This window comes from Ursus arctos, unplaced genomic scaffold (assembly GCF_023065955.2).
Source record: "Ursus arctos isolate Adak ecotype North America unplaced genomic scaffold, UrsArc2.0 scaffold_3, whole genome shotgun sequence".
Classification (NCBI taxonomy): domain Eukaryota; kingdom Metazoa; phylum Chordata; class Mammalia; order Carnivora; family Ursidae; genus Ursus; species Ursus arctos.
In genome coordinates this window covers 90,350,418-90,373,835 of record NW_026622985.1, presented here as the reverse complement: position 1 = coordinate 90,373,835, position 23,418 = coordinate 90,350,418, and the positions used below count along the sequence as shown (strand labels likewise).

Sequence of the window (23,418 nt, the reverse complement as noted above, 5' to 3'; positions counted from 1 at the left end):
CCAGAGAGCAGAGTGCTCAGTAAGGACACCCAAGGATACAGGGATGGGGGTGCAGAAAGGGAGAGAGAGAGAAATAGAGACAAGGAAGGGAAAGCAGGGAAAAACCAAACCCCCAGGGAAGACTCTGGCATGAGGTTGGGGTGGAAGAGTCTAAACGATCTGCTCCTGGGAATGTCAGGTCAGGTCCCTGCTCCGGGGCAAGAGCAGTCTGCTCTGCACCCTCTGGGCACCTCACACCTCCAGAGTTATGTAAGCGGCACCACTCAGAATCTGGAGGATAATCAGCTCAGAAGAGCCCCGGTCTGGCCCTCCCCCATGGCACGGTGCCTGGCACAGGTAGAGGCACATATAAATCCATACTTCTTGAGTGGCCATCCATAGGAGAGATGCTCCAGACCCCAGGAGCCATGACCTGTGCCCTTCTCTTTGGGCTTTTCCTACTTATGGCCCTGGCGGTCCCCTCCCAAGGCAAGCGCCTTGGCCCCACATCTCGCCTGCGTTATTCCAGGTTCCTAGATCCTTCCAATGTCATTTTCCTGCGCTGGGACTTTGACCTTGAGACTGAGATCATCACTTTTGAGCTGCAGGTCCGGACAACTGGCTGGGTGGGCTTGGGTGTCACAAGTCGCTACACCAGAGCGGGGAGTGATCTTGTTGTTGGAGGAGTCCTGCCTGACGGCAACGTCTATTTCTCGGTAAGTCTGAGGGTGACTCCCTTCCAAGGATGAAGGTCTCTTGCTGGGCTGAGCATGGCTCTGAGTCCAGAAAGGATCCACACTTTCCAAACTTATTCAGGCACATGCCCAGAACACCAGCTAACTGATGACCTCTCTCTACAGAAACGGTCCATTGGAGATTTTCAAACTAGGTCTTCCAGACTTCATGGCCTTGAGGTGCTAAGGAATGGAACCACTGGTCTGAAAGAGTCCTGCACTGCTAAATGCAGGACAATGGGAGAGAGTCAATACTATATAAGAGCCAGTCTTCAGCCCTTATTTCCGTTAAGCTCAGTCAGGGGGACGACAACATAAAATGTTCTAATAACCACAATGGCAGCTATAGTAATAGTAGCTTAAAATTGTTATGTATTTTTGATCAACCAGGCATTGTTCCAAGATCTGTGCATGTTCAACCTCACAGCCGCACTATGAGGTGGACAATTACTACCCCATTTTGCAGATGAAGAAGCAGCTCACCCATCTCTCCCAATCTCACCCATCAGAACTGCTTTTATATGGGGAAGTGTCAATGTTATGAGCCACAAGAGAAGACAAATAGCATAGAGAGTTCAGAGAGTAAGTGAGCTTTCAAGAGCTGGAGATGCAGGAACATTAGGATTGATGGACTTGGGATTTGGACGGGAGCAGTAAATCAAGGTCAAGGGGTGAAACCCCATCAGACACTGTCCATCCCAAGAGCAAACTACAAAGTAAAGGACCTGGATTCTGCAAATTTAGTGCCTTGGGGTTGCTAAAGGGACACAAGCTCCTCCAAAGTCATGACCACTGGGGTTTCTTGTCCTTACTCTTTGACCTTCTCTGGACCCCAGGATCAGCACCTGGTGGATGAAGACACCCTGGAAGAGGACGGGAGCCAGGATGCTGAGCTGCAGGGGCTGACGGAAGATGCTGTCTACACCACCATGCGCTTCTCCAGGCCCTTCCGCTCCTGTGACCCTCACGACCAAGACATTACGGTAAGACAGTAAGGAGAAAAGCATTCAATTGTAAGCAGCTTTTCCTTTTGGGGATGTGGAGTCACCCCCGATCTAGAATGTAAATTTATCTCAGGCAGCGGTCACGGTTCCCAGGGCTTCTGTCCCTCTCCACCTTTCCAGGCACTGCCCCAGTCGTGCCCCTCTCCAAATCCATAAGCCCTCTACAGAGTGATTTGCCATGGATTAAGCACCCAACTCACCCTCCTCTGGTTCCCCTCTCCAAGAACCTTGCCTGATTTCACTGAACTTTAGTCTCATTTCCCAGATATGGACACAGGCATCGAGAGAGAATGTGACTTGCTCAATATTTCCAGCAAGTTGTTCCCTGAGGTAGAACTAGAACACAACTAGTTCTGACCCCCAGTCAGAAGCTCTTTCCATTCCCCTGTGTAGACGTGAGCAAGTGGTTTGTGTCAGTCCTTGGGTGTGGGTGTGTGCAAAGTGCTGCTCACGGGCAGCAGCACCTCAATGCCCATGACACCCCCAGAGCGACACCATAAGGGTGCTGGCCACCTACGGCCTGGACGACACTCTGAAGCTGGATCGGGACCGTACTTTTGTCAAGTCCATCTTCCTGCTACAAATAGTCCACCCTGACGACCTTGATGTCCCTGAGGATACCATCATCCATGACTTGGAGATTACCGATGTAAGCCTCCTCCACTGCACCCAGCCACCTCCAAACCTTCTTCCCATCTTCCCACTCGATCTAGACCCTCCTCTTGCACCTGATACTCAGTACATTCCTTGAATGGAGGTTACTGTGACTTCCCGTAGTCCCCTGAGGACCACCAAGCTGGTCTGTCCCTTCCCTGGCTTCTCTAAGAGCCTCATTTCCAACCCAGCTCAGCCTCTGTGTGTCCCTCCCCAGTTCCTCATTCCAGAGGATGACACCACGTATGCCTGCACCTTCCTCCCTCTCCCCATCGTTAGCAAGAAGCATCACATCTTCAAGGTACAGTGAACCAGACATTGCTAAGGCAGTTGAGCAGGGCAGTGGGCACAGTCAACTCTGAAGGGATGTGTTGGGAAAACTGCTGAAAGGAAGCCAGAGAGAAGTAGCTGGGAGAACATTTGGGCCAGGTCAGATTTGGTGGGGGTGGTAGTTTCATGCTTTCTTGAGCCCAGAACTATAACTCCCAGCACTGTTCTCTCCGAGCCCCACAATGCAGCAGAGATTTTGATTAGTAAGTGTTTCCAAAGAGCAAAGTATAAGCCTTACCTTGGACCCAGAATTGTGCTCATGGCCAAGGAGGAAGTTCAGGCTGTGGGGACAGGGCCCAGGGCTGTCAGGTCAGTGAAGTCTGGCTAGAGGGAACTCCAACGTGGTCACCTGATTTCACAGTTGAGTTATTTCAAATTTTGATCTTATAAAACCCAGAAAATATGTGGGAGCCATTTTTTTTCCTTTAGAGGAGAATCCAACAAGGCATGTGCTCAGATATAGTGGACTGGGGAGGTTATTAAGGGAAAGTCAGAAGTCTTGGGGATATTCTCGGCTAGATTTAGTATGTTGTGCACTCAGGGGAGGAGTTTAAAAGGATGGGGGCTGAGAGAGAAGTCAGACAAAGCAGGGGTAAGTGATGGGTTGGGGAAGAAAAACAGAGAACAAATAGAAAAAAAAGAGACACAGAAGAAGGGAATGGGTGTAGATTTATTTGGGGAAAAGGGATGGGGGGAATAGGACTTGACATAGATGATCTTGACCATGATCTGCCTCCTTCTCTCACCCAGTTTGAGCCCAAGCTGCTTGAGCACAATGAGACGATGGTGCATCACATCCTGGTGTATGCCTGTGGCAATGCCAGTGTTCTCCCCACGGGCATCAGTGACTGCTATGGGGCTGACCCTGCCTTCTCCCTCTGCTCGCAGGTCATCGTGGGCTGGGCTGTCGGGGGCACAGTGAGTCCTGTGATGAGGGACCTAGGCGGCTGGTGGGGGTGTGTGTGTGCATGTTGTCAGGTGACTGGGATTGATGGACTGACTGATGGCAGACCAGGAGACAGGGGAGGTCTGGGATGAGGGCCAGTAAACACGGGCAGTTCCCGGTCCCTGCATCTAGCACCTGGCCCTTCTTGCTGCCAAATCTTCCTCCATCCAACAGAGTTACCAGTTTCCAGATGATGTGGGTGTCTCTCTTGGGACCCCCTTAGACCCCCAGTGGATCCGACTGGAGATTCATTACAGCAATTTTCACAACCTTCCTGGTGAGCATCTAGAGTACTTATGGAGGAAGAACTGGTGCAGCTTGCTGATACCTTTAGGTGTTGGGAAGTGCCGTGGGGTGCATGCTGGCTCATGTTCATCACAGCCCTGTCCCAGCTTTCCTGGGCCTCTTGTTCTCACATTGTGACCAGGTCTCTTGCATTCTGTCGTTGTTCCATTCTGCACCAGGCGTGTATGACTCCTCAGGCATCAGATTATACTACACCGCACGGCTGCGCAAATACGACATGGGGGTCCTCCAGCTGGGCTTCTTCACTTTCCCCATCCACTTCATACCCCCAGGCGCGGAGTCCTTCCTGTCCTATGGGCTGTGTAAGACAGAGAAGTTTGAGGAGGTGAAGCTGGGAGGCACATCCTCCCTGAGGTTCCTTGTTTCCCAGCACAGATTTGGGCTGGTCCCTAAGCACACACACCCTGAGCCTGGGACTTGGAGAATAACTACACCCTGGTGCCCAGGAAAACCACTAACCTGGATCATGCAAGGGAAGGAAGGAGTTGGGGCTCTGGGGACTGGAGGGTGGGGCAGGAGAGGGTCCAGTAGGGCCCAGTAAGAATGAAAGGGGCTCCTGTCGGTCATGTGAGGAAGGTGTCAAATATTAAGGGAGGCAAATCAAGAAAGAGGACAAGATGAGAGTTCTTAGCAAACCAGATGTGTCTCCTCCCCATCACAGATAAATGGGGCCCCAGTGCCTGACATACAGGTATATGGCTACCTGCTCCACACCCACCTGGCTGGCCGTGCTCTGCAGGCCGTGCAATACAGGTAAGGGAAGACGTGGTCTTGAAGCTTTCCCATCTGCATGTGGGAACAAATTTGAGGATAGCTATTTATTCTACAGCAAAAGGTTATGCTCAGTTGGGAGTAGGAGGAGCTAGAACTATCCCTGGAGTAGAGGTGGTTGGAATAAGACTGTGGAAGGAGGAGCTTTTCTGTTTTATGGGCAACCTGTCCCACCAGCATGAGCCCATACACTGCTTCATTCCCTCTAGAAATGGAGCACAACTCCGAACAATCTGCAAAGATGATTCCTATGACTTCAATCTGCAGGAGACTCGAGATTTACCTTATCGAGCAGAGATCAAACCGGTAGGAGCCTGCGGGGAGGCGTGACTGGAGTCGGGGTGGGGAGGCAGGATCAGAGGTCATCACTGTTCGCCAAGAGAGTTCTAAGTCTGTACCAGTCCTTCTGTGTCTTACTTTGAGCCTTCATGTTTCACTCTGAATAGGGAGATGAGTTGCTGGTGGAATGTCACTACCAGACGCTGGACCGGGACTCCTTGACTTTTGTAAGTACCTCCCTTCCCACCATGGTCAAGCACAATGGCCTCTGAATAGAGCCCATCCCTGACCTTGACTATAGAGTGACTCTGATTATTCCAGCTGAAGCCCTTTTCTCCCTCCAACGGTATTATCCACTCACATGGGGCTTTTCATGCTCTCACATCCCCACGATTATAAGATGGGTACAAGGATTCCCTCCTTTCTCTGTCGACGACCCACTTAGACCATGGGCAGACAGCATGTTATAGTGACCCAGAGCATGGACTCTTGGTCTCCATGCCTGGTTTTGAATGTCAACACAATCATTAGCTTTCTAACCTTAGACAAGTTATTCAATCTTTTTGTGCCTCAGTTTCCTAATTCATACAGGAACTAATAATACTACCTCATAAAATTGTTGTAAGAGTTGATTGACCTATGTAAAACCTCTAGATCATTGCCTGGCTTATAGTAGATGCTCAATGAGAGTTAGCTGTTGCTGTTACGGTCACAAGGAACCCCACACCTTTTGTGTGTCAAGAGTGGTTCAGTGCTTCTAGGATCCCAAAGGGGTTGCATGCTATTGAGGAAGAAACTACAGCCATATGTATTATTATTATTACGTGAGGTAGATACATACTATAAGAGACAAATGGGGATAATTCCCAAGGGAATTCACAGGGAAAAACCATAAGGCCCTACTATGGTGAACTGAACATGTGACATATTTGAATAGGTCCAGCTTTAGACATGTAGAGATGAGGAATCCTGGAGAAGTTCAAAAGGGAGTGGCTTTTTCAGGAAACTCAATATCTTCTCTCATCTTCTCAACTATCTTATCTTCTCAAACCAGAGCAGAGGCCATGGAAATGTAGAGGACAGGGCAGATATTATTTCTTTGGAAATAATATCAGTGATTGTCCACCGACTGGAAGCAGAGGAGGGGAAAGAAAAGTGTGGGTAAGAAGCCGATGAACATTCATTCAGCTGGTTATAGGTTAAGGGAAAAGGAAAACAGCATCATTGGTAGAATGACCACTTACACTATTTTCTGCCTACCTTGTTCCCCTCTCTCTGCTTGCCTTTGTGACTTTGTGTTCCAGCTCTGTCTCTCTCTTCTTCCCCAGGGTGGTCCCAGCACCATTAATGAGATGTGCCTCATCTTCCTCTTCTACTATCCCCGAAACAACATCTCCAGCTGCATGGGGTACCCTGACATCATCCACGTGGCCCAGGAGCTTGGGGAGGAGGTATCAGAGTGAGTCATCCTGGAAGATAAGACTTTCAAGTGTGTGGGAGGGGTCTTGGGGAAGACTGGAGGAGAAAAAGGAAGACACCTACTACCCCCTACACTAGTGAGGCAGGATTCCTCAGTGGGCGCCTAGTTGGCACCTGCCCTCCTAACCCCTGCTGCTGTCAGTGTCTGACTCTCAAAGCTCTGACATAAGACAGAATAGGGTTTTTCTCACATATCAATGAGGTCATTCAGGAAAGCGGATAAGAACTGACCTCCAGAAGTTAGATCACTTATGCACAAATTCTCTGTCTGCCTTTTTCTCATGTGCTACCTGACTCAATCACAGACTGTTTAAAGTAATGACCCTTAATTATTTAGGGGTGAGAGTTGTCTCTGGGATTCGATGTCTCTGAGATTCCCTGAAACTCCTTTCCGAGGAAAATGCACATTGTGCGGACACACCCATTCCACATACAATTTCAGGGCCTGTACAGGTTCCCTGAAGTCACTCCATCCAACTTCTTGGACTTCATTGCTCCCAGATTAAGAACCACTTCTTTAAAGAGTCAGGAGTTTCTCTTTTTCACTTTAAAAAATTCTCATCTGTGAGTTTTGCTAATTCTCCTTCTACCAAATTCATGCTTGTCTTATTGAGTTGAGAGGCATTCCTTTCAGCTTATGCTGATGTGGAAATGATACTAACCAATGTGAAGGCATTTTGTGAAAGCTTTAAGTTGACCCTAACATATTGTGTGTTCCCCCTGCCCATGGCAGCTCCATGGAGGGCATGATGGCCATGAACAATGTTGAGTGGACCCCAGAGAACATTAAGAAGGCTGAGAAAGCCTGCAAGGAGGCCCAGCAGATGGTGATAATAAAGACCATTGATGTGAGTGTCCCAGGAGACAGCACCCTGTCAAGGTTGGAGATGGCAGGGGTGGGATGGTGTTGGGCCAAGCCCAGAAAAGAAAGGAGGAAGCAGGTGAATGACAAAGGCGGGAACACTGGGTCAGGGAAGGAGGGGCTGGGAAGTAGAAAGATGGGCTGATGCTGCTCTGGACTGTGGAGTAGTGGGGGTCTCCCAGATAGTTTGTGAGGCTGCAAGGACTGGGGATTGGCATGTGAGAGCCAAAGAAAGGAAATGAGTGGGGGAGGCTTCTGCCTCTACCCATTTTCTCCCATTTGCCTTTTGCTGCAGGAATTGGTGGAAAACACGACAGGCTGGATTCCGGAAATCATCCCAGCTACACGGGGACCCTGCTTGGAGTCCTCTGGAGGCAAAGTGGAGCCCCAGGACCAAACCCCTGCAGGCTTCAGGGCTGCACCAGTAGCCCTCTCAGGCTCTAGCACTGCTACCCTGAGGTGCCTCCCTTTGGCTGCCCTCTTGTTTGGGCAGGGGGTTCTTTCTTGGCTCCTTGCTACCCTGCAGGTTGGAGTCTGATACTGTCTCCTCATTTCAAATACTCAGGTTCCTCTCTGCTCAGCCTTCCCCTTATTATCAAATGCAGAAACTCCCCTCTGCTTGGGCTCCCCGAAGTCCCCCATCTGTGCCCCTTCCCATGACCCAGGCCACAACATTGCAGGCCTGGGGACTGTACCTATTCCATAAAGGCTCTCCAGGCTGAGGGATGCAATTCAGACTTTCAAGCTTTAGAAACACTGATGGGACCACATATTTTCTGACAAAATCTGGATTCAGGGGTGGACTCTCTCTGAGAAGTCTGGTGCTCCAGCTTACCTAGGGGATGCCAGCTGGGGAAGTGGGGGCTTGCATGCAGAGGAAGAGCCCTCCAAACCCTCCCTTGCCCATGCTGACCCTAAAAGGGGGTTCCTGGTTCTCTTTTCTTATGGCATTTTTTGCCCAACCCTCCCTGTGAGGCAGAGGCAGCAAGCTACGTGTATGATTTGTAGTAAAGAGAGAGGCTGTGTTTATAAGGACAAAGCTCAAGACATCAGATTAAATAGAACTTTACTTGCTTCCTGTTGCCATCTTCTTCCTTTGAGCCTTTGGTCCAGGAAAGGAAGCTGGGAGGTCTCTTGGATGGCTCAGTATAAGGCATCCAGAGGGTATTTGAGGACCCAGTTGCCCAAAAGGCAACATCGTATGCAGTCCTTGCTCTTCTCACCTGTGCCTCTACTATCAGATAATCTTTATTTATCCCACCAAGTGTCACATTCTCAACACTCAGGTCACTAGGGGTTCAAGAGCCTAACTGGCCAGGCAGGCTGAATTGGGCTCTGAAAATGGGTCAAGGCCAAGGTGGAGGGAGCAGTCCTTAGCTCTGAGGCATGTCAAGAAGATCACATGGACAGAGCCGGGAATAGACACACATCATTTGTGCAGTCAGGCTGCAATTTGCAACCACAGTTGAAAGGAAAGGTGCATTGGCAATGGCTGTTCTGGGCTTCTGGGGGGGGGGGGATTTCTGCTTTCTAAGCTTGAGAATCTGTGTAGCACCCTGTCCTTTGAGATTTAAAGTCATCAAACTACTTTATGAATTGCCTTGCTCATTGTTCATGTGCTCTGGAAGGGACCCCTTCTTTGGCTATCCTGAGGTGTTTAGAGGAATCTCAATCCCTTAGAAACGAGGAATCTGGCCTCAGTAAATTGTTTACCACTGCTTGAGGGGCCAAGCATTGACTGAACATCATAGCCCTGCTTCCTGGCAGAGCAAGCTCTGACTGAAGAGGTATATGCTAGATAATGAGCCCATTATCACTTCCTCTGGAGAATTCTGGAGGCTCCATTCTAAGATTACGCAACATCTGCAGTGTTCACATTAAGCTCCTGAAGTCAGTCCTGGATATTTTCAATGCTTGGGGTCACTCCTGGGCCTTGTAATGTGTGAGCAGAGGGACTCGCTGCCCTTAAATCAAAGTGGTTTTTCAAAATTTATGATTATGGAAAAAACTAGGTTCACCTGAAGCAGAGGACTGTGTGTGCTCACTGTTGAGTATCTCTGTGGTCCCACCATTCAAGGCAAATGGAGGATTTTCTTTTGATCCTAAAACATGGTTGATGCCGTTTGGCAGCTGCGTGAAGTACACAGAGTACTTTCTACAGCACGAGGAAACACACAGATAAAGATGAGATGTAGACAGAAACGTGAAACAACAAGCACAGACCACTCTTCACTTTGCTTTGTCAAGTCTGACATTTCTTATCCAATATTCTATATTACTCCAAGCCTCCCAAGCAAATTCTTTCAACCCCAAACTCCCAGGTTAAAACAAAAACCAAACACCCTTTCTGACTGGGTTTCAGAAGCCAGCCCTCAGTTTACACTGTAGCCTTAATCTCAAGGCCTATCCTGACAGGTTCAAGCCAGCTGGGCAGCTGCCCCCAGGTTCTGCACCAGGATCTCCCCATGGCTCCCTTTGCCCAGCTCATGGCCAAGAGTGGGTCCCAGGCACCTCTACTTTCCTTTGTGTACCCTTGAATTTCTTGTTCCTCTTTAGCCTTCCTTCTTTCATCTTATTTTTCTTTCCCTCTCCTGACTTGAGCATTTATTGATCATGCATACTCACTAAGCACCATCTGTGTGCTTGACATTAGGTTAGAGCAGGAGCCACTGAAATGAAAAAAAACTGGGACAAACACCTGCTCTGCCCTTGTGGGGCTGTGGTCAAGTTTCTACGAACCCCTCAATGGCTGTTTTCTTCTTGGGCTCACACTATCCATCTCTGAGCTTTTCCCAGTGCCACGGAGTGTTTCCTCCCCAACTGCCTAGAGAGAGGAACTCTATTTATATCAACCTATAGAGGATGATGTTTCTATAGTTAAAAGGGATGCATTTACATTATACATATACTAGACAGAGAGCTCAGACCAATACTTCTGGGGAAATGGTTTAAAACTTTCATACTTAAGGTAGGATACTTGATACCTCAAGGCTTTTTCCAACTCATGAGCTTTGTGATGCAGTTTCCTGATGGCCTAATGACACACTGCAGGAGGAAGTGGCTCAGTGCTGAGGTTCAGAGATGACCCCCAACTTCAACATTCTGTTCCTTGGGCCTGTCATCCCTCATCCCTGAGGGGTCTCTAAAGTCAGGTTGGCTCCAAGTGACTGAGACTATAGTTCCTTCTCCACCTCACCTACTCTACCCAAAACCCCATATTAAAAGTGGAGGGTAAATAAAGGATTTATTCCCTGATTATTTTTTTCTGTGGTTTTGTGAGAACAAGAGGAACCATGAGCTCATGTTTACAATGACCCCGGTCTTTCTCGTTGAAATTTTTTTTTTTAAGATTTTATTTTATTTATTTATTTTAGAGAGAGAGATAGCAAGTAGGGAGAGGGGCAGAGGGAGAGAGTCTCCAGCAGACTCCCTGCTGAGCGAGGAGACTGACATGGGGTTTGATCTCATGATCCTGAGATCATGACCTGAGCCAAAAACGAGTTGGATGCTTAACTGACTGAGCCACCCAGGCAGCCCCCTTGTTGAATATTTTTTTTAAAGATTTTATTTATTTATTCGACAGAGAGAGACAGCCAGTGAGAGAGGGAACACAAGCAGGGGGAGTGGGAGAGGAAGAAGCAGGCTCATAGCGGAAGAGCCTGATGTGGGACTCGATCCCGTAACGCCAGGATCACGCCCTGAGCTGAAGGCAGACGCTTAACTGCTGTCCCACCCAGGCGCCCCTCTTGTTGAATATTTTGATATAATTAATTTATGGAAAAATTGCAAGGATTCTCATATATCCTTTATCTAGCTTTATCCATTGTCTATATTTTGTCACATTCTTCTCTCTCCTCTCTCTCTTCCTTTCTCTTCTCTCCTTCATCCCCTTCCTCCTTCTTCCTTCTCTTTCTCCCTCTCTGTCTCTCTCTTTCAGGAAGCTGATAACTTAGTTTCTTTTCCCTGTTGGCTAGAATTTCCATCAATGTCTAGATTCCTGCTACCACTGAGTCAGCAGAGACTGAGCAGGAAATATCCCTGCCTCACTGTTCCACGAACATGGTGGCTCCCAACGTTGCCTCTATATTGGAATTACCTGGGTGATGGGCATAGAGTCCAGGCATTAGTGAATTATGGCCCTCTCCAGGAGCTTCCAGTATGCACCCAAGACTGAGGACCCCTGAGCTAGAAGTTCAATTGCTCTTGACTAGTCCATTTCCTCCACAGACAGAAATCACGTTCCAGCTTCACACATTGGAGGTTTTACACAGGCACTCACCAGCCAGAGAGGCCCCAGTAAAGAAGAGCCTGGAAGCCCCCCAATTGCTAGAAGTTAGAATTTTAGTTGCTGGATTGTGAGGGTATGTGGGGACCTCAGAAAAGAAGCACATTTAGGGGGCTCAGGGAAGTGACGATTTACCAAGAATTAGTAAAAAAATAAATAAAGAACAAAAAACCTTTATAATGCTGAGTAATGAATGCAGGAGGAAAAGCACCACTTGAAAAATTCATAGTAATAATTGATTCAGGCAAGACTCATCAACAGATGACAACACAAATAGGAGGGGAATCAGATAGCTACCTAGCCTCAAAGTATCTCCTTATGGTGTATTTAGCACTCACTATGAGAAAAAAAAAGTAGCTTTCCTATAGAGAAACCTGGCAGACACCACCTCAACCAAAGTAACGTCACCAAAAATGGACAGACAGATGCCGTGTGCGTCCTGCTCTGGGGCACCAAGAGGGACCCAGCATCACTTCTGTGGTATTTCTGCCCAAAATGCACAACATCAATGCAATCCTGAGGAAATATTAGACAAACCGAAAATGAGGAATATTCTACAGATAGCTGGCTTGTAATCTTTAAAACGTCGAAATCGTGAATGGAAAAGAAGGACTAAGGAATAGTTTCAGCATAGAGGCAGCTAAGTAGCAAACAACCGAATTAAACAGTTCAATGCAACATGTGACATGTGCTTCTGGGTCCAATTCTTTGTTGTTGCTATTGTCATTGTTGTTTTTGTGTTTTTCATAAAGAACATTACTGGCTTGATTGGTGAAATTTGACTGGTGTCTGTGCATTAGCTGCTAGTATTGTATGAATTCTAATTTTCTGATTTGGCTGGTTATATTGTGGTCATGTAAGAGTATGTTCTTGTGTTTTAAGAAATACACGTCAAAGCATTTTGTGATGATGAGACATTTTGTTTACAAACTCTCAAGTTATATACCTGTGTGCGAGGGAGAGGGAAGGAAGAGTGAGAGAGAGAAAGCAGATATTGTAAATAATTTATAATCTATGGATAATGTTCGGGAAATCTGGGTAAAGAATATACTGGAGTTCTTTATACCATTCTAGCAACTTTTCTCCAAGCTCCTTTCAAAATGAAGGAGTCAATTTAAAACAAGAAACCAGTCCAAACACTGTACAAAGACAGCATAAAAAATGGGGGGAATGTTAAAAACAAAAAAAACAAAAACAGAAACAAAAAACAAGGCACATAAAGAGTAACCTGGAAAAAAATCCATTTAGAAAAGTGTCATGTTTTTCCAAGCAGGAGTTTTTGACTACTCTGAGCAGAGAACTTCCAGTCTGAAAGCTAGGGTATGCTCTGGGATTAATTTCAGCTGTTGTGCATAATACAATAACAAGTAAGTAATAGCATGTCTTTCTTTCCTTCTTTCCTTCTTTCCTTCTTTCCTTCTTTCTTTCTTTCTTTCTTTCTTTCTTTCTTTCTTTCTTTCTTTCTTTCTTTCTCTTTTTTCTTCCTTCCTTCCTTCCTTCCTTCCTTCCTTCCTTCCTTCCTTCCTTCCTTCCTTCTTTCTTTCTTTCTTTCTTTCTTTCTTTCTTTCTTTCTTTCTTCTTTCTTTCTTTCTTTTCAGAGAGTGCAAGCGGGCAGGGGGGCATGCAAAGGGAGAGGAAGAGATAGAATCTCAGGCTCCACGCTCAGTGCAGAGCCTTACATGGGGCTCGATCTCCCAACCCTGAGATCATGAAATCGAGAGTCAGTCACTTAACCGGCTGAGCCATCCAGGTGCCCCTAACATGTATTTCTTAGAGCTGCAAATCACTAGAATTTTACAGACAATTATTTAAATAGCCAGAAAATGGCAACATTTAAATAAAAGTAAGCAGGCCTTTCCTAAAACTATAGGTCATGAGAGTGATGTTTGAGAGAAAAGGAGCTTTGGTCTAGGTGATTAGTAGGAAAATAGTAGCCACCATCGAAAAGGTGGAAAGCTATCACAGTGATGACTTAAGGCATGAAATTAAAGCTCATGAAATCAGGAGCCAAAATTCCTTTCTGTGCCACAAAAAATGTTTTAAACATTAATACTGCCCAACCATTGAATGGGCAACCTTTCAAGAAAGTGTTTAATCAGATGCTGATGAGGATTGGAAATATATGGCTTAGAGGAAAATTTATGAGGTAGCAATTTTAAACTACATAATCCCTAAAATCTGTTTCCACTCAGGTGTGCCTTTATTTGGGCATATATTCGGAAATAAGCTTGTGTTACATCCATAACACAGCCTGTTGTCTATAGCACCAATTTTGTGTCTGACTAATCATCTTTTTATATAATTCAGTAAAAGACTAAATTTTTCTCAAGCTGGAATTAAAAATATATGTCTTCACAAAGTTCATAGGATATGTTATAATCATAAATTATAGCTTTCCAGGAAGAAAATTAAAATCTTGTCTAATTTGAAATTAGAGTATCTCATCTTACTCTTAAAATTAACGTGATAAACTTCTAGCCTTGGGTAAAAGCAGTTTCCCAAAGATTTCTAAACATCTTGTGCCCAGGGGCACCTGGGTGGCTCAGTTGGTTAAGCGTCTGCCTGCAGCTCAGGGCATGATCTCGGAGTCCAGGGACAGAGCCCCACGTCCGGCTCCCTGCTCAGCAGGGAGTCTGCTTCTCCCTCTCTTTCACCCTCTGCTCCCACTCGTGCTCTCTCTCAAGTAAATAAGCAAAATCTTAAAAACAACAACAATAACATTTTATGCCCCAGTGAATCAGCCTCTGCCTGGTTTGAGATCACCTTCTCTGAGGATTGTCCATCATCTGATGCCTTCAAAACACCTCCAACATGGAAGACTGCTTCTTGCTCCTTCCACTACAGTATGAAGCGCATCTCACCTCACATTCCATTCACTGTGGTGTGATTATAGAATGTGTATGCTGTATTTCAACAAATAACCCTACATTTATATTCTATTTTGACAAAACCTAAGTGAAGAGAAGTATAACCATATGCAGGTAAGTTGAGGGACAACTATTATCCTGTCCTCCCCTCAGTGCAGAGACTGAACTGTAAGTCGCTTTTGGGAAAGCATTGCGCAACTCAATATCTCACTGCCAGAACAAGAGGTAGACCGAGGCCTCGCTAAGCAACAGCGCTCACATCTATTCAGTGAACCACCATCAAATGACAGTGCTCTTTGAAGAAAGTGAAGAAACACTGATAGATTTAATTTCATTATACAAAGGAAAGAAAATGCTACTGGCAGAAAATACGATGTTTGCTTTGTTAAACAATGTGCGTGGAAACACACACAGACATACACAGATACACACACAAATACACACACACACACACACACACACACACACACACACACACACACTGTCCACAGGAACTCTACTGGCTACTTCGGAATTTTTCTTGTCTGTGTTTTGTTTATACATTTTGTTCTCTAGAAGGCAACATATGAATAGCAGCAAGTATAAGAAGCTTAAGAAAAATTATAGAAAAATAACCTAAACCTAAAATTGGGATAGTTCTATCCATTCACTTTATTTTATAAAATGAGGAAAGATGGGCATTATATAATTTAGCAGTGAAACATTTGAAAACATTTGAAAAAAGAGACACGGTGTAGACTTACTACAAAGTACCAGCACTAAGGAGAAACTGCTCTGCTCTCAGGAAATCCAAGGGGGAGGAAGAAGGGAAAAGTTTAAATAGACATTTAGGACACTCAATGGATTATGAAATAATAATAAAAATTATAAAATTTTGTATAGCATTTTACAGACTGAAACTGCATTTCCACGTACATTGCAGTTCTGGTGTTTACTCCCTCTTATAGATGAGAAACCAAGGCAAGGAGTGGCATGTCCATCTAAAGCCACGGTCCCTGGACAAACCTCACGGCAGGCGGTGTTCGTAGAGTTGCTCCGATGGAATCTATTATCTGTGTCGGGCTCTGAAGGAAGCACAGGGCTCAAGACTCAGAAGGAACAAGCTGATATTTGCTTTTACCTCTTCCCTTTCCAGGTTTCCTAAATGGTTCCAGGATCATATCTTGTGTGTCGACTCTCAAGTTTCAATCCTCAATTTTCTTCAAACATCTGAAGTCCAGGTTTCCTTTCTTCTGTCTTGTTTAGTTGGTGGTGGTTGTTGCTGCTGTTGTTGTTTTCAGCAGTACTTACCTTTTCAAGATCCCAAATTTTCAATTATGGTTGATTTATATTCACAAAGAGAATGAATTTCAGTAACTACAGAACTATGGTTGTTTGAACAAATTCATCCTCAGTTTTCCAAATCCCAAGTGCTTTAAGCAAAGCCTTTGGCAAACTGATCTGCCTAGGTGTGCAGAACCCCGTGTGCCTTAGGACGTGGAACACTTTGTCCCGTATCAGGGTTTGTGGTGCCAATAAGATAAAGGGCACTGGAGCTCCCTCGGTAAAGACACAAGTGAGGGAGTCCATGATCCAGGCCAGTGGTACAATTTGGAATTATGAATTTTGTTTTGAGTGGGAAGGTCAGGTTGAGAGGCATATATGCCCTGGTATAAGGTCTATCAACTTTATTCAGAAGACTGCAGCTTGTGGAAAGATTCCGAAAGGCAAATGCAACTAACTGATGAATCTTTGCCCCTCGTGTAGAACCCCATCGGGCCAGCCACACAATAGTGCAGGAGTGCTGGGAGGTCAGAAGCCTGTGCAGGCGTGTTCATAGCAGGGGGTGTGTGTAGTTAGAACCTTAAGGCACAGGTGCTGGAGTTCCTAAGTGCTGGGAGAGTTCATAACGTATTTGACTATGGAAGTGATCCTCAAACTCTTTGTGGTCTCAGAACTGCTTTCATTATAGGGGTGCCTAGGTGGCTCAGTCAGTTGAATGTTAACTCTTGATCTCAGCTCAGGTCATGATCTCAGTGTTGTGGGATTGAGAAACGAGTCGGGCTCCGTGCTTAGTGTGGAGTATCCTTGTCCCTCTCCTTCTGCTTCCTCTGTTCGTGCTTTCTCTCTCTTTCTCTCTCTCTCAAATAAATAAATAAAATCTTTTTTTAAAAAAGCCCTTTACATTCAAATTTAGTGAAGACCCTGTGCTTTGTTTAGGTGGCTTATATCTGCTAATATGTACTTTCAAAATTAAACTTGAGTCATTTGTAAAATACTTTGTAAAAATTTATTTTTTTCATTCATTAAAAATAACAATATATCAACTGCATGTTCACATAAATAATACATTTTTATGAAAAACAAATATATTTTCAAAGCATAAAATAGTGAAAAGAATGATATTTTATATTTTGTAAATCTTTTTAATGTTTATCTTAACAGAAACAGCTAGATCCTTGCATCTGTTTCTATATTCATCTATTATGACACCGAACAGCATAAAGTCTTTGGAAAATGCCACTGTCTACTAATAGAGAATGAGAGGAAAAGAGGAAAAGAAAAGCATAGTATTATGGAAACAGATTTGACCTTGTGAACCCCAGAAAGAGTTCTGTGCCCTCCCATGGATCTCCAAACTACATTTTGAGAATACTGTCCTAGGATTAAGCTGTCAATAGCATTCCACTGTCTGTATTTGGTTATGACCATGAGTCTATTTATGAGGTCTGGCTGATCTAAGAAAGTAACAGACCAAGGATAAATAGTAAATTTTGATATGAAAGACCAAGAACATGCTGAAAGGTCTAACACAGAAGGAGAGGTCACAGTGAAGTAATAATGGAAAAGCTGGTAGATAAGAGAAAAAGTAAACAAGAGTATAATCAATTAAAAGTAAACAAGAACTCTGATCCCAGGGTAGAGACCATCTCCCCTAAGCCATATCTTTAAATATTCATCTCCATCTGGGTGATTTCTGGTCTACAGAAGAGTTAGAGATTTGTAAGTGAATTCAGTTATTCAGGGTAACAGCAAGGGCCTAAGATTATCTGTATAACAGTAATTTCCTGGAAGTGTATTTAATGTCTGTAAATAAAAGTACGTATCAAATTTGCAGTAAGAGTATCAGTAGTACCTATGCAAGTAGTGGTTGCAAAGTTTAGGAAGTTATGTTATTAATATCTATAATCACATTTTTATTTCCTATGATAGTGAAAGTAACATCTAATATTTTTAATTTAATTATTTGAGTTTCTGGAGTCCAAATATGTACAAGATCTACAATTGTAGCACTTTCCATATCTATGGTTACAGCTAGGATTGCTTTAGAAGCAATAATACTTTCAGGATGTGTAATAGTGAATTGCTAAATTGGTAGCTGTGGTATGTGGAAAAGTCCATAGGAAAAAAGGCATGATTTTTAACATTACTAATTAAATAATCACTATAATATTAACAACGGTTGCTACAGTGGCCATGTGAATGCCATGTATCACCAGTGCTCTCAGTTATAGTATCATGCCCTGTAACCCAAGAACAAGTTAGGTTACTTCAATAACTACGTCTAAAGCAGTAGTATTTACAGAGCTTAATATGGTATTATCTGAGATACCAAATCACCTATGACGTCTCCAGCAAGGATATATAAAATATCTACAGTTTAATTGATAGGGCTGTAGGGGTTATAATTTTTAAAATAGGAGTATATATTCTGGCTACAGAAGAAGTATCCAGAGCTTCTTTAATTATACTTATAAAAATAATCATCGATGCATCTTTAGACATATCTGCCATGTCTACAGTGCTTGGAGAAGCCATAGTTATAAAAGCTAGTGTTAATATCTGTGAAAACTTATGTAACGTAAGATCATGTATATTTAATTGATTTTTTATATCTATAGCTGTTGTTTTAAAGAGATGTCTGTAGTAATTATCCTGCTTTGAGTAGTAATCATGGAACTAGAGTAGCATTTACGGCATTTGCAATATAAGTTGGTATGGTAGCAGAAGCATTCATTGGTCTATCAAAAATGGTAGTATTTAGAGCATATGCAGTAGTATTTATAATACTGGTGGTAGCATTAGTTACAATAATAGGTAAATAACTGACTGTAGAGTTTGTTGTTACCTGATGGTGTGTTGCTGGGTCTAGAAGAGCAGTCATTAATGTGTCTAAGGCTATTGTGGTATTTGGAATAGAAACATGTGTAGTGTTACCTGGAACACTGCTAGAGTTATCTGCATCAGTAATATTTACTGCATGCCCTGTACTATGTATAGTACTGGTGGTAGGGGTAGCTATGGTATTAGTGCTAGTAGTGTAAATATCTGTAGAAAGAGTAGACATTGTAGGAATAGTATAACTAGTACTATTACCACCAGATATTGTAGGGGAAGGAGAACTGGTAATGGGAGTATGGTTGCCAGTGCTAGCAACATCAGTACTTATAGGAGAAGTGGTTACCATAGCAACAGTAGTGTTCATAGCATGAGTAGTTACAGAAAAAGTAGTCATAATAGGAAAACCATTGATAGTACTATTAGCACTACCATTCGTAGAAGGAGTAGTTGTAATTGGAACAGTATTATTGGTGCTACTAGTATCAGTACTTATTGGAGAAAGAGTAGTGGTAATTAGAACAGTAGTATTGGTGTTAGCATCAGTATTACTTGTTGGGAAAGCAGTGGTTATGATAGGAAGAGTAGTACTAATGCTAGCAGTGGTACTTATAGGGGAAGGCAGAGTGGTATTAGTAACAGCAGTACTAGTTGTAACATCAATAGTGCTTGCTGGGAAGGGAGAGCTTGTGATAGGAAGGGTAGTACTAGTGCTAGCAGTAGTGGTACTTGTCAGGGAAGGCGTAGTGGTATTAGGAACAGGAGTATTAGCTGTAAAGTCAGTAGTACCTGTCGGGAAAGGAGTGCCTGTGATTGGAAGAGTACTACTGCTAGTGGTAGTATTTGGGGGGGAAGGCGTAGTGGTATTAGGAACAGGAGTACTAGCTGTAAAGTCAGTAGTACCTGTCGGGAAAGGAGTGCCTGTGATAGGAAGGGTACTACTGGTAGTGGTAGTATTTGGGGGAGAAGGCGTAGTGGTATTAGGAACAGGAGTACTAGCTGTAAAGTCAGTAGTAGCTGTCGGGAAAGGAGTGCCTGTGATAGGAAGAGCACTAGTGCTAGTGGTAGTATTTGGGGGGGAAGGCGTAGTGGTATTAGGAACAGGAGTATTAGCTGTAAAGTCAGTAGTAGCTGTCAGGAAAGGAGTGCCTGTGATTGGAAGAGCACTACTGCTAGTGGTAGTATTTGGGGGGGAAGGCGTAGTGGTATTAGGAACAGGAGTGCTAGCTGTAAAGTCAGTAGTAGCTGTCGGGAAAGGAGTGCCTGTGATAGGAAGAGCACTAGTGCTAGCGGTAGTATTTGGGGGGGAAGGCGTAGTGGTATTAGGAACAGGAGTGCTAGCTGTAAAGTCAGTAGTAGCTGTCGGGAAAGGAGTGCCTGTGATAGGAAGAGTACTACTGCTAGCGGTAGTATTTGGGGGGGAAGGCGTAGTGGTATTAGGAACAGCTGTAAAGTTAGTAGTAGCAGCTGTCGGAAAAGGAGTGCCTGTGATTGGAAGGGTACTACTGCTAGCGGTAGTATTTGAGGGGGAAGGTGTAGTGGTATTAGGAACAGGAGTATTAGCTGTAAAGTCAGTAGTACCTGTCAGGAAAGGAGTGCCTAGGATTGGAAGGGTACTACTGCTAGCGGTAGTATTTGGGGGGGAAGGCGTAGTGGTATTAGGAACAGGAGTACTAGCTGTAAAGTCAGTAGTACCTGTCGGGAAAGGAGTGCCTGTGATAGGAAGGGTACTACTGGTAGCGGTAGTATTTGGGGGGGAAGGCATAGTGGTATTAGGAACAGGAGTACTAGTTGTAAAGCCAGTAGTACCTGTAGGGAAAGGAGTGCCTGTGATAGGAAGGGTACTACTGCTAGTGGTAGTATTTTGGGGGGAAGGCGTAGTGGTATTAGGAACAGCTGTAAAGTTAGTAGTAGCTGTCGGGAAAGGAGTGCCTGTGATAGGAAGAGTACTAGTGCTAGCGGTAGTATTTGGGGGGGAAGGCGTAGTGGTATTAGGAATGGGAGTGCTAGCTGTAAAGTTAGTAATAGCTGTCGGGAAAGGAGTGCCTGTGATAGGAAGAGTACTACTGCTAGTGGTAGTATTTGGGGGGGAAGGCGTAGTGGTATTAGGAACAGCTGTAAAGTTAGTAGTAGCAGCTGTCGGGAAAGGAGTGCCTGTGATAGGAAGAGTACTAGCACTAGCGGTAGTATTTGGGGGGGAAGGCGTAGGGGTATTAAGAACAGGAGTACTAGCTGTAAAGTTAGTAGTAGCAGCTGTCGGGAAAGGAGTGCCTGTGATAGGAAGAGTACTACTGCTAGCGGTAGTATTTGGGGGGGAAGGCGTAGTGGTATTAGGAACAGCTGTAAAGTTAGTAGTAGCTGTCAGGAAAGGAGTGCCTGTGATAGGAAGAGTACTACTGCTAGCGGTAGTATTTGGGGGGGAAGGCGTAGTGGTATTAGGAACAGCTGTAAAGTTAGTAGTAGCAGCTGTCGGAAAAGGAGTGCCTGTGATTGGAAGGGTACTACTTCTAGTGGTAGTATTTGGGGGGGAAGGCGTAGTGGTATTAGGAACAGCTGTAAAGTTAGTAGTAGCAGCTGTCGGGAAAGGAGTGCCTGTGATAGGAAGAGTACTACTGCTAGCGGTAGTATTTGGGGGGGAAGGCATAGTGGTATTAGGAACAGCTGTAAAGTTAGTAGTAGCAGCTGTCGGGAAAGGAGTGCCTGTAATAGGAAGAGTACTACTGCTAGCGGTAGTATTTGGGGGGGAAGGCGTAGTGGTATTAGGAACAGCTGTAAAGTTAGTAGTAGCAGCTGTCGGGAAAGGAGTGCCTGTGATAGGAAGAGTACTACTGCTAGCGGTAGTATTTGGGGGGGAAGGCGTAGTGGTATTAGGAACAGCTGTAAAGTTAGTAGTAGCAGCTGTCGGGAAAGGAGTGCCTGTAATAGGAAGGGTACTACTTCTAGTGGTAGTATTTGGGGGGGAAGGCGTAGTGGTATTAGGAACAGCTGTAAAGTTAGTAGTAGCAGCTGTCGGAAAAGGAGTGCCTGTGATTGGAAGGGTACTACTTCTAGTGGTAGTATTTGGGGGGGAAGGCGTAGTGGTATTAGGAACAGCTGTAAAGTTAGTAGTAGCAGCTGTCGGGAAAGGAGTGCCTGTGATAGGAAGAGTACTACTGCTAGCGGTAGTATTTGGGGGGGAAGGCGTAGTGGTATTAGGAACAGCTGTAAAGTTAGTAGTAGCAGCTGTCGGGAAAGGAGTGCCTGTAATAGGAAGAGTACTACTGCTAGCGGTAGTATTTGGGGGGGAAGGCGTAGTGGTATTAGGAACAGCTGTAAAGTTAGTAGTAGCAGCTGTCGGGAAAGGAGTGCCTGTGATTGGAAGAGTACTACTGCTAGCGGTAGTATTTGGGGGGGAAGGCGTAGTGGTATTAGGAACAGGAGTACTAGCTGTAAAGTTAGTAGTAGCAGCTGTCGGGAAAGGAGTGTCTGTGATAGGAAGAGTACTACTGCTAGCGGTAGTATTTGGGGGGAAAGGCGTAGTGGTATTAGGAACAGGAAGAGTACTACTGCTAGCGGTAGTATTTGGGGGAGAAGATGTAGTGGTATTAGGAACATTAGAACTAGTTATAACTTCAATAGTACTTGTTAGGAAAGGTGTAGTGGTACTAGGGCCAGTAGTACTAGTTGTAACTTCAGTAGCACTTGTTGGGAAAGCAGTGGTTGAGATAAGAGTAGTACTAGTAGTGGCAGAACTAGTGAGAATAGTCTCAAAAGTGGTAGCCTTAGTAGTAACTGTAGAAGGATATAGAGAACCTGTTGTGAAGGTACTTGTCATAGGTGTAGTAGAAACTATAGGGCCACCGTATATCCAAGTAACCTCAGTTAGCTTTTCTAGGCTGATAATCTTGTCAGTCAGTTGAATAGTCAGAGTCTGCCAGAAAAGAAGAGATAAAGTTGGTATTTGAGAACTTCTTAAACATCACATTTAAGTCTTTTTTTCAAATTACAATTTAACAAAAACCAATGTATTCATTCTTTTCCAGAGAGTAATAAAAGGATATAAAGATTCCTTTTTGGGTCACTGATTTCAGACAGATAAATAGGGGGATATATTGTATGCATGATCCCTGTGCTGGAAATCTGTGTCTTTCCACTTCATCGGGCCACACCACATTGCTTGCAAGTATTTGCAGCTTTGACTAAGCATTGATAACCAATGCTTATAAAAATCTCTTTGCTTTGCCACTAGATTTTAACCTCCCTCAGGGCAGTCCGGTTTCATGCTTTCACCAGCCAGACACCTAGTGTAGTGCCTGGCATATAATAGGCATCTGATATGCTACAGAGTTTCCTACAAAGCAGGTCTGCCTCAGTCTCAATTGGAAGTAATTACTTGCAGAGGGTAGTCTTGAGCTCAATAGTCCAGGAAAAATGTGTTGAAGTAAAGAACTAGAAAGAACTAAAGAGAGAAAAGCTACCTGATTGATCAGAGGGTCATTTTCCAAAATCCAAATATCAGCAGGGTGGGCACTCTTTTACTGCTTGGAAGACAGGAACTGTACTTACCCATTTTCGCTTTGCTAAATGACCCCCTACAGGTCACTGGATCATTCTTAGGACAGGTCTAGGGTTCTAAAGCGGGTTACTTTCCCCTCTGTGGTTACTCTTGGTAACCCTACTGGTAATCTGTCTTCCACATAGGTGGCTCCAAAAGTAGACCCTGCTAGAGGGTCTATTTATGTCACTCTGTTTTGTTAACCAAATAATTTTATCTCACATCACAGGTGGGACATATTCATTTTGATGATTACCACAGCTGACTGCCAATTTTCACCAACCTCTAAG

The 23,418-nt window shown here is 44.6% G+C and overlaps 2 protein-coding genes across 2 annotated transcripts in view; one reads left to right on the top strand and one right to left on the bottom strand.

Annotated features, from left to right (window-relative positions):
• The first annotated feature begins 407 nt into the window (after positions 1-407).
• Positions 408-8,417, top strand: LOC113265341 (putative DBH-like monooxygenase protein 2). The gene is made up of 13 exons (XM_026512645.4): positions 408-695; positions 1,550-1,696; positions 2,205-2,366; positions 2,589-2,672; positions 3,452-3,619; positions 3,822-3,924; positions 4,112-4,278; positions 4,615-4,706; positions 4,934-5,030; positions 5,171-5,230; positions 6,332-6,462; positions 7,216-7,330; positions 7,640-8,417. Exons 1-13 carry the CDS (start codon positions 408-410, stop codon positions 7,880-7,882), a joined length of 1,857 nt encoding a protein of 618 aa, XP_026368430.2. The 3' UTR covers positions 7,883-8,417.
• Positions 8,418-16,742: 8,325 nt separating this feature from the next.
• Positions 16,743-23,418, bottom strand: part of MGAM (maltase-glucoamylase) — a 257,231-nt gene continuing 250,555 nt past the window's right edge. Inside the window, exon 96 of the mRNA XM_057304088.1 lies at positions 16,743-22,504. Coding sequence (XP_057160071.1) covers positions 18,428-22,504 — 4,077 coding nt within the window. The 3' untranslated portion in view covers positions 16,743-18,427. The remainder of the gene's footprint in view (positions 22,505-23,418) is intronic.